Genomic DNA, 11,667 nt, shown 5'->3' on the forward strand with positions numbered 1-11,667 from the left:
TGTGCAATCCTTCTGCCTAGTCCACCATCTTCTTTTTTCTTCTCACTATTTCTCTAGGTGCCATACCTACGCCAACCCTAGTGCAGCAGGTAGGGGGTTCCCAGTGCCTGTTTGCCACTGCCTGTCCTACCATGTTCTCATCAGGCAGATGCTATGCAGACATTGCCAGAGCCTCCTAGTGGGATTCCCTGCCGAGGCGGCAACCCCACTTGCCCAGGCACCCTGTGCGTAATGCCTGGGTCTGAGGCCATGGCTCCTCTTGCAGTGGCAACCAACTTAACATCCAGGCTGAGGCAGTGGTGAGGAACAGGAAAGACAGCCAAGGAAGGAAGGGGGTTGAAAAGGGGCAGGCAAGGTTGGAAGTGTTTAAAGCCCATTGGGGGACAGGGAAGGCAGACATAGAAGAAGTAAAGGAAATGAAGTCAGTGGCTAGATGGACTTGTCTGCTAGGTGGTTGGTGGATCATGCACTTAAGTAGGCAGTGGTTGGGTGTGGCTCATGGAGACCAGGCAGGGACCGCACAGGACTGGCAGTGATAGAGCCAAAGTTGTTCACAATCCCTTGGCCCCATAGCTGCAGCATGAGTCTTGGGCCTGACCAGTGATGGTCTTGAGTGCTTCTCTCCTGTATATAATGTATTCATACAACATCCAAATCACATAACTTCCTATTTCACAGAATGTATTATAGTCGTTAAGCAACACATACCTGTAATCTTACCTGAGGGCAGTCTATTTTGGTTTGTCTTCAGTAAGACTGACATCTTTTAGTAAATCTAAGGTGTCTTTTCTTGGCTTTGAAGTCTTTCGTGGAACAATTGAGAGAGCTTTGGGTACCAAATAACCATATTTTAACAATATTTGACAATAACAATATTTGAACGACTTTTAGTTATTCAAAAACTTGGTTGTAATTTTCAAATTTTTCTAAAAAGATTTGGCTTTAAGGAATATACTGCTTGAAAGTTTTAATTATGAGCTAATACTATTTAGTTAAAATTTTGAGTGCTCCTAATTTGTAATATTTTATGTTGATGTGGAAAAAAAAACCTGTAATGTCCAAAAGTTTTTATTAAGGATTTCTGTGTCTGAAGTGATGGTCACATTAATTGAAAATGAAAGAGAAATACAAAAATTCCTTCACTAGAGATCAGTATTTATTGAAGCCCTTTGGTTTTGTAATGTAAAAATATTTATAGTTACAGAAGTATTTTACACTTTTTATAGGATTAAAATTTAATTCTCTTATTTTTGGCTTGACTTTCTTTTATCCTTTTCTTTCTTTAATTGAAAAAACTAATGGAAACAAATATAAGATGGTACCACTGTTTTCTCCTCCTTTTGTATAATCTTGTTGCGTGTTTCTACATAAGCTGTTCTGGCCACTCATCATAGTAACCAGCTGGGCCATTTCACCTGCTGGAGCCATTAAAGAGGACTCTCTCCCCCTAGATTAATCCCCTCCGACATCAGTTTTTTGCACTGACAACTGGAGCAGGCATTCAGAATTTGCAGGTGGCCAGTGTGACGCACATAATTGCCTACAATTTTAGGCAATGAATAAAAATGGTCTACATTACTTGTCAAAGGTTGTATATGCTGTGCCAAGTGAGATCTATGGGAAGCCTTTTAGGGTTTAAAGAACAGTTAATAGCAAGGCTGCACAGGGCTTTTTTAATCATAATGCATTTGTAATGTAGCACTTTGATCTTCTCCTTGTAGGAAATGGTGTTACATTAGCCACTTTTAAACATTTATGAGTGAAATTCAGTTATAGAAGAGTAAAAGTGATTATTCTTAAGCAGAATATGTTAGATTTCATTAAAAGTTTTCAGTGAGCCCCTTCCTTGTTAAAATCTGTGGGAAGTCCTTTTCCTTAGAAGATTTCAAATCAGGATCTAAGGATATGGGGCTTTTTCCTTATATTTCCTATTAGTAACAGCGAAATTTGGAAGGAAGGTATACTAAATATTGAGGTAATTTATATGGGTGGATGTTTATAGAAGACTATCTGATTTATGGTAAAGGAAAACACATCAATGAAAATCTAAGAAATTGCTTACTGATAATTGTGTATTACAATAAATTTTGAGAAATGCATATTTAGGATATACCCATAAATTATCTTTAACCAAAAAAAAAAGAAAAAACAGATGACTCTCAAATGCACTTCTTCTGGAAGAGCTAAGTCTGACCTTTGAGACCTGAGAGCCTTTTATTAACACCTGCCTGTAAGGAGAACCTTGCCACACGCAGCTTTTAGATTCAGAACCACAAAACTGATGAGGAAAGGCTTGAAGGGTTCAGTTTGTGTCACTTGCTGTTTGCCGTTTCCATTTCACAGATGATTAATCTTTCTGTGAAGAAAGGCCAGAGAAACAAAGCACATTGGGCTCTTCCTGCAGTTACTCCTTCTGAATGCACACTAGCTTGCTAACTAAAAGGCCTTTAGATTTCCAGCAGAGAGAGATGTTCTGAAAGTGAATGCAGCTGGTTGGAGGTCACCAGTGCAGGGCTCTTGCCATTGTGTAATGCAGGCTTTGGCAGGTTGGGGGTGGGGGGGTGGTTAGGAGAAGTGGGCAGGGAGAAGGTGTTGGCAAAAAATTAATTTAGAACAAAAAGGGTTTGGGCCAGTTGATTTAATATTTTGAAGTGTAGATCATCAGTAATAGGCTCAGTTTCATCAATTTTGTTTGTTTTGCTTTTTAAGGAAAAAAATGTAATTCAGTCTCTCTCTACCCTCATTTCATAATAGCACAATTATCTTAAATGTGGCATCACTAACTAGGTAACATTGAAATATTACTAACTCTTGTATTTAGCCTTTGGTGTGATTGAATTGTCTTTACATTTTTAAGAGCTTTACTAATTTTGCTACTATTCCCATTTATATATTAAAAATTTACTGTCACACAATGTTTCATTGATAATTTGCTTTTTAATGAGATACTGAAAATAATTATCTGTGCAGCTTAATACCCTTTTCATTAAAAATATTAGCTTCTTTTTTTTGAGGATTTGTAAACTTTTAGTTGTAGTATTTAGAATTTAAATGCTCAGTATTCATCATCTTGTATCTTTTTTTTCCAATAATGTGTAGGACATAATGTGCAAAGTCAAATCCTGGGTTGTAGATCAAAAGAAACCTGTTCGATTCTATCATGATTGGAACGACAAGGAGGTAAGTTAGAAATATCATGCCATCTATCACTGCCTTTGATTTCTTAGAGAACAGGTTAGAGTTGTCATTATTTTACACTTACATTCTATCTAGTTAAACTTTCTGTCAATGCTTGCTTATTCCCAGGCTTGGTTTCTTTTTTCATTTTTGACACCCACTCCTGGTATTTAATGGCAACTAACCTTGAAAACAAGAACTTTGAAAATGCTTACTTGCTTAAAAAAGTTTACTTTCAAATTATTCAACAGTTTACCTAACTTTTAAAAAGATTCTGTTTGTATTTTCCACTTTAGATTGAAGTGTTGAATAAACACTTATTTCTGACTTCAAAACCAATGGTCTACTTAGTTAATCTCTCTGAAAAAGACTACATTAGAAAGAAAAACAAATGGTAAGTTTTTCCTCCCCAGATACACTCAAACACATCTACACCCAGACACACACACACACACACACACACACGTACTTAATGCTATGTTTGATTTCAACATTTTTCTCCACATTATTAAAAAGTTTTAAATGGATGAAGAAGCTTTGAGTCTCCTAATTGATTTATATTTTGTGACTTTAAAAATAAAAAGCTTAATTAAATTAGGTAATATGTTTTATTGACTTTAATATATTCACTTCTCAAATTTAAATTTATTAGACATTATTGTTTATTTCCTTTGCAAAATGAGAATAAGCCATGTTGGAGCAGTAAAACTTTTTAAGGTAGGGATTTCTAGCTGTGTTTATGTTGCATGTGACTTTAAAATATCTGTTTGATTGTATCTGGGCATAAATTTTAAAATACAGATTGAATGCCTTAAAAAAAATTTAAAAAAGAAAGCTGTGAAGACAAGAGGCTAGGTATCTGTTTCAAATACTTTAAAAATGTGCAAAGGAAATACCTATATGTTCATGTATTTATTGTCGTTTTTGACATGTAACCAAAATGTACAAAATTTGCTTTCTTCCGTTAACTTCAAAAAATCATATATTCATGTGCATGTGGGCATGTACACATTTGGCATAGTATTCACTTTGACTTGCTTCAGTAGACCCTCAGTATTTTATACTATTAAGTCATCCAAACAAATCAAAACTATCCAAAGCAAAATATCTGAATTCTCCTTAAATATATTGTCGGTTTTTCCCTGTACTTCATTAAGTACTTAGATGCACATGGTTTCAATTTTCCATTAAAAATTCTCATTTCCATATGATATCAAAGAGTGAGAAGGCTTTAAACTGAAAAATAAACATTCATAGACTGGAAGCCAAAACAATAATTAATGTCAGATGGTTAACTCCAATAAATCATTAGAATAAATTCTGTGAAATTACTGCAACTAAAACTGCCCTGTTGATATTACTATAAGACATTTTGTGTGCTTGATGGGAAGCTGAATTTAGCTTCTTTATTGGTAATGTTCTAGAAACCATAAACTTAACATAAAATTTTAGTTCACACTGGTCAGTGTCCTTCAGCAGGTAATTAACTTTAAAACAATCAGTTCTGTCTTGTTTCAGATTCTTATAAATTTGATGATTAATGTGTTAAAAATTGTTACCTTTGAGAAGGAATTTTAAATTCTATTACTTGACCTGAGTTAGTAAATCTCATTGTAGTATGAATGGTGAGGTTTCCTGAGGCCCCATGAAACAATACAGACATCAAAGTTTACATGAAAAAGGATGAGTCAGTTTCCTTGCCCAAAGGGGCTTCTCACACCTGTATTTGGATGATTACAGGTAGAACTCCCTGGCTCTAATTGTATAGTAAATACTATTTCCCAGACCCTAATGGTAGACAGACTGCTTGGGAGACGCCAGTCTGTGATTTAGCTGTCGCCAGACACCCCATGTTTTTTGTGAGACCAGTTGTGATGATGATACGGTTATAGTCCATTGAAAGTAAACTCTTGTCTAAATAACAAATTTTAATTTATAAAAATGTAGAGATATGATGTGATCCCATTTTATAAAAACCAAATTTTAGTAGATTTTCTTTATAACTAATGATCTGGTTTGGAATTAGTATATGTGTGATTTGGGGGGTGAGGGGGAGATACCCAGATCTTGTGGAAGTTAGTGTAATTGTAGTAAAGATCAAAGACTGGGTAGCTGAGTGATGTTCCAGAAGAGAATTTACCACATAGCCATTTTCTGTACAGTTTCTGCCGCCTGCTGTTCCTATTTTCCCTCAAGCTAGCCATTGACTACCCCCTGTGCATCCCTGCTCGTAAAAAATGATTGAGGAAGTATTTGTCATGTATTTATGAGTGAGAAACATTGTGTGATAGGGAATGGCATCTACTGGAGCCAGAAAGATTGCCATTTTCTTTCATTTAGCCACTCTGCTACAGCTTTAAATCCTCTGTTTATGCAACATAGCCTTTGTATTAAAGTACAGAATAAATTTTTATTATGAAGGATATGAACACTAGGTTTTCATCATTTATAACACTGCGAGCAGATGTAAATAGTTCAAATACGTTTAACTACAAAACCTTTTTAATTTGTGTGTGCTTTTGGGATAGGGAGTAATGTCTTTAAGTTCCATTTGCTCTAGTTGCTCCTTTCCCAAAAGAAAAAGTTGGCATGTAATATTACTGTGGCAAATTAAGACTGATGCAGGAAGAAGTAAAATACTTTCATGCCTCTTAAATACAGAACATGATTTTAAATGGTCAGAGAGAGGAAGAGGCTTGTAATTTAGGCCACAAGAGAAAGACTAAAACTGTATTTTAGTGGGTCATCATTTCGAAAGTAGCAAACATTTTAATTCCTAGTTAGAGTTCACTTTAAATTTAAATAGTAACACATTATTTTTCAACCCTAGGAAAGGAAATATTTTGAAAGATACATCTGTTGTGTTATTGAGCATACGTGTATTGACCTTCTGAAAGACATAGCAACTGGAATGGCTCCAAGCAGCCACTCACTGGTTTTAACAATGTTGAATTAGTCATTCCGTGATTTATGATTAAGACCTGGCCCCTGAAGAGAAGCTGACATGGCAGCTGTGTTAGTTAAGAGTTGTGCTATGATCAGATGACAGTAATCAAGATATTGTAAGGGGAATCCTTATTCCTTCTTACTACAAATTGCTGTTCCTTGAATGAATAAAGCTATTTAGAAGTTGTTTATTTGTGGGTGCTCATGGTTTTTGAAGTCTTGAGGATTTCATTTTCTAAACATGGTCAATTGCTATTTATAACTAAGATTATACTACATGCAATATTAATTTTCATTTGAGATTGCCTACTGAGTCATGGTGTCTGTCAGGCAGGTACAGGACATTAGAACTGTCAAACCATTGCTTAATTAGGGGTTTGAATTTCAATCTTTGCACCTTTGCTGCCTGGTTAGTAATACATGCCATCCAATTATGAAATCAGTGGTACAAAGTAAATTTAGATATTTTGTACACGTACGTAGCTACCGATTAAATTTCATTTTTGTGCTCTCTGGTCCCCACCTTTCTTACAACTGTTGATAAAAGATAATTATATTTTATTAATCATTCTCCATGTCCATTTTCAACTGGGAACTGTAACTAAAATTTTCAAACTTAAAATCTTCAAACATCTTATATGCACACATACATTTACATATGCCCTGGTGGGGTTGTAGTCACGTCACTTGGCATCACCCAAAGCTAATATGTAAGAGTCAACTATTCTGAGTGGTGAAATTGATTCAAAATTAGTGGACAAATACTTGGAAGGTCTTTTAAGTAAGCTGCTGTATAATCAAAGGCAATGTGTCAAGTTCACGAAATGAATTTTAAATGAAAAATGTTTTATTAATTCTTAACCTATGATTCAGGTTTTTTGTTTATTTGTTTTACCCTCTTTCTGCTTTTGTTAGTTTTTTCTTGTAACTTGTACACAACATCTAAAAATAGTTGGGGGATATTCTACATTGTATGCCTTGCTAGGGAGAGAATCATGGACTACATCCAATATTTTCTTGTCTCTTGAGTTTCCTATTAAGAACTGTAGCTCCTGTTTCTCAGCACCTGTGCATGTAAGGAGAAGTGTGTTCGTTTCTGACATTAATTTGTTTGTCTCTGTGTGTGTGTATATATATATGTACCTATGTATCTAAAACTATTTTTGTAAAACTATCTTAAGAGGTTATCAGTTTCTGACAAGATTATTCATTTCAGCTAGAAATTTTACAACAGATATGCTCCTTTGGAAATACCACGTTGCTAAACATTTGATTTACTTGAAACAAATAAAATAGGAATGATTAATTGTTCATGAATAAATTACTCATTTTAGTTCAAGAGGCTTCCAAGCTACATTTGAAATTCGGTTCTATTTATATAAACACTGTTCATGAATGAACACTGTTGGATAAAAGCAAGACCCACTTTAAAAAAAAAAAAAAATGTGTAAGTTTTTTTTTTAACATTTCATAATATCTATACAAGTTTTCTTTGGGGTTATGCTTTCTGTTTTTATCTTCTATTTTAATCACTTGTGGTTCATACAGTTTTTTTGGGGGGGTGGATATTGTGTTAGCTTCATCTTGAAGTACCTAACATTACAATGGTTATTAGAATACAGTATTTATTCTGTGTGTGTTTCTATCTAATTGAAATTGCAATATAATGTTGGTATGCTTATTTTCACGTATGAGGCTTTTTTAACGATTTATTTTACAAGTTATAATTGTAATGTTTTCTGTTGATTGAAGACCTTTTTTTGGTGGTACCTTTATGAGCACTAGTGCTTTATCTGCCCCTTTGATAGATGGGAAAAAGTGAGAGGGCAGGTCAAGGGTATTCTGAAAATCTAAATACAAGATTGATTAAATCAGGAGCTGATTTATTCTGATTTCACGGAACTAAATTATACATGAATTCAAAAAAATATTCTTAAGACTCCTTCCTCATTTTATAGTTTCTCGTTTCTACTGCTGGATAATTTCTCAATTATTTGCTTTTTCATTTATATTTTGATAAGGCTTTGAAACTGTCATACATACTGTGAATTAGGATTTCATAATGGACTTGGTTGAATTGATTATTTCTCTGATTAGAATATTAGAGTTAAAAATTAAATAGACTAAGGAAAAAATGATATTTTTATTGCAAGATACAGAAGGCTGAAAGAAAAGGAGGGGGGGAATTTTCTTTGCCTCAGGAATCGTTTTTCTTTTCCCTTTTTTTTTTAATCTTTTTTCTTCAAATATGCTTTTTGCATTTGAATAGATTTGTACATGTAATAATATTTGTGAGTTTCTGTCTGGTTTTTGCTTACTCTTCTAGTTTCATATTCATCTTACCAAGAGGTACTAGGTACCCTGGATGTTGTTGTTATATGCTGTCGAGTTGGCCCTGACTCATAGCGACCCCTCCTTGGGTTTCTGAGGTGGTATCTCTACAGAAGTAGATTGACCAACCTTCCTTCCAAGGAGTGGCTGGTGGGTTTGAACCGCCAACCTTCTGGTTAGCAGTCAAGTGCCTTAAGCATTATGCTACCAGCTAGATTACTTAGTCATAGTGAAACCAAACCACACATCTGGTTCTTATTATGCAAAAGATAATTCCAGAAGGAAGCACATCTTTTTATATGAACATAATACTACTGACTTATAATGTATATATATTAAGAATTTCTCCTGGCCTGTTCACATTTTTGCCCAATATTCATAGCTAGTATTTTCTATTTATAGAATGGCTCACTGAATTTAAGAAAGTAATAAATTTGAAAAAGTAGTTGTAATCTTCATTAGCATGATCTGCTGACTCATGCTTTGTGCATGATATAAGTTAGCAAATATGTCAGAACTCTCATCTTTTTAGACTAGCAGAAAAATTTTACTCCATGTAATACCAAAACCAAAAGCAAACGCACTGCCATCAAGTCGATTCCAACTCATAGCGATCCCCTTTGGGTTTCTGAGGCAGTAAATCCTTATGGAAGTAGATTGCCCAGTTTTCCTTCTGTGGAGTGGCTGGTGGGTTTGAACCACCAACCTTCTGGTTAACAGTCAAATGCCTTAGGCACTATGCCACCAAAGCTCCTTACTCCATGTAATAAGAAATATTTTATGTATTTTTTTTCCTAGCTTAAAGAGATTGAAAGATTTAAGCTCTTTTAAAAAAAATAAATGTTGCTAATGGACCATAGGAGCTCTGGTAGTGTAGTGCCTAAGGCACTTGACTGCTAACCAGAAGGCTGGCAGTTCAAACCCACCAGCCACTCCTCGGAAGGAAGTTTGGGCAAACTACTTCTTTAGTGATACCACCTCGGAAACCCAAGGAGGGGTTGGATGAATGGATAAATAAAATACTTTAATACATAATGGAATACTACTCAGCCATAAAGAGAAATGAAGCTTTGGTACATGCTACAACATGTATTGAGATGGGTCTCAAAGACATTATATTGTATGAAATAAGTCAATCACAAAAGGACAAAAACTGTATGACCTCACTTATATGAAAATAGAAGAATAAGAAAATATATAGAGACCTCTGGTTATTAGTGCTTACCTGGGGCAGGATGGAGGAGAGAGAGAGGGAATCACTCTCTGGGAACCAGTGGAATTATGTTTATGATGATGAGAAAACTGACATCAATTAAGGGTAATGGTTGCATGATTTGACTAGTGAAAGGCATCACTAAGCTGTACGTCAGAAAATGGGTGAAATGACAAATACTGTGGTATATAAAATTTTACAACAGCAGCAGTGAAAAAGAGAGAGAGAAAGAGAAGCAGCAGCCTCTAAAGTTGTTGGTTCTACTTAGGTACATCCATACATGGAGTAGTTCTGTTGGTCTGTCTTTGTGGGACTGTCCAGTCAATTGGGCTAATATTGTTAGAGTTACTGTTCTACTCCCTAGACCAGTGAATTGTATGAGGGGACTTACAGGCTTATAAGCAGCCACCCGCAATACAACAATTGATCTTTATCCACCTGGAACAGCAGAGGAAGAAAGAGATCCAGAAATCAGAGAAGGAAGTAGAATGCAGATCTAACTAATGCCTCCCTTGCCATGAGACCAGAAGAACTAGGTGGTGTCTAGGTATCAATTCTGAACCTTTTGAACAAGGAACAGCTGAACCCTGATCAACAAGGGGCACAGTGGAACAAAATTTCAAATTATTACTCCAATCTTATTGGACCTAGTGAGACTGGAAGAACCCCTGAATCTACCTATCTGAAAAAATCTTCAAATCATATACCAAAATTATCCCCTGAAAGCATCTTTATACTAAACAACAGTTTATCTATCTAGATGAGATCAAACTGACAACAGTAATTCTAAGGCATAGATGAGACGTTCAGGGGGTAATGAGTCTAAGTCAATGGTGGTGAACAATATGGGTAGAGATACTGGGAATGGTGATATAATGTGAAGAATATAACCAGTGTTATTGAGTTGTATATAAAGAAATTGTTGAATGAACACTCATGTTCTCCTGTGTATATTTTTACCAAAATGAACTTAAAACATTTCTAAATATTTAATATGTAAAGATATATATATATATGCAAGCACTTATAAGCATTTAATTCATAAATGCACATATCTGTAAACAGTTTTTTACATAAATGGTATCATATTTCATACATAATTCTGTAACTTGAAGTTCTTTCTATGAGCATAAGCCTACTTATTCAGAGTACAGAATAATTATTATAATTATTACTAGGCTCCACATATTAGTTATATACTTTAAAAATAATATATTCATGATAAACTCATTTTTATTAAAAAAATAAAAGATTACATAGAAGTGAGTTCCCGCAAGATGGCGGACTAGGCAGAAGGACTGCACAGACCCTCTTCAACAAAGAAAAGGGAAACCAATTAACAGAGACACAGAAGATAATCTTGGACCCCTGAACCTTGAAGGGAAGGATACAAAAGTGGATTAAACCCCAACTAGAAGAAGGATTTGCGTGAAAATACCAAAAAAGGAGACATACGGAGCTGCAGTCTGGCAGCGACCTGAGCGACCCCGATGGCACAGATGGCTTGGACATTCCCGAGTGGTGGCAGGACCTAAAAATTAACCTAAAAATCACCCTGCTAGCCAGGGACTGCACGGAGTGTGCACGGTGGCTGGGAACAAACAGAGAAGGTGAAGAGAAAGGTGGGTTGAGCTAACAACCGACCATCAATACACAACATAACATAACCCAGAAACCACAGATATGGACATATCCAAAGTAAAATGAGCTTACAAGATTGTAAACAGGGAATCAGAGACATCAATTGGCAAGTGAGGACAATTACAAACAAAAAGAGGGAAAAGACTGTGTAGCTACAGAGTTTCTAAATGGTGAGGAAGTTAAGAAAGTTAAAAGATAGAATGGACTGTTCTAGACCGAGGGATAGAAATATAAATCATAGGGTAACCTCAAAGAAAAATTATAAAGCTTCACATCACAATAAAAAAGAGGACAAGCACAAATATTCAGCATATACTAAAACAACAGCAACAAAGGAAATGATAACGCGATTCATAAAC

At 35.3% G+C, this 11,667-nt stretch overlaps 1 protein-coding gene across 1 annotated transcript in view; it reads left to right on the plus strand.

Moving 5' to 3' along the window:
- OLA1 (Obg like ATPase 1) overlaps positions 1 to 11,667 on the plus strand; it is a 243,919-nt gene that overhangs the window by 183,738 nt on the left and 48,514 nt on the right. The window contains exons 5-6 of the mRNA XM_007940699.2: positions 3,100 to 3,180; positions 3,474 to 3,571. Coding sequence (XP_007938890.1) covers positions 3,100 to 3,180; positions 3,474 to 3,571 — 179 coding nt within the window. The remainder of the gene's footprint in view (positions 1 to 3,099; positions 3,181 to 3,473; positions 3,572 to 11,667) is intronic.

The sequence above is a fragment of the Orycteropus afer genome, unplaced genomic scaffold, assembly GCF_000298275.1.
Source record: "Orycteropus afer afer isolate SDZICR_OR568_19922 unplaced genomic scaffold, OryAfe1.0 scaffold00001, whole genome shotgun sequence".
NCBI classification, from domain to species: domain Eukaryota; kingdom Metazoa; phylum Chordata; class Mammalia; order Tubulidentata; family Orycteropodidae; genus Orycteropus; species Orycteropus afer.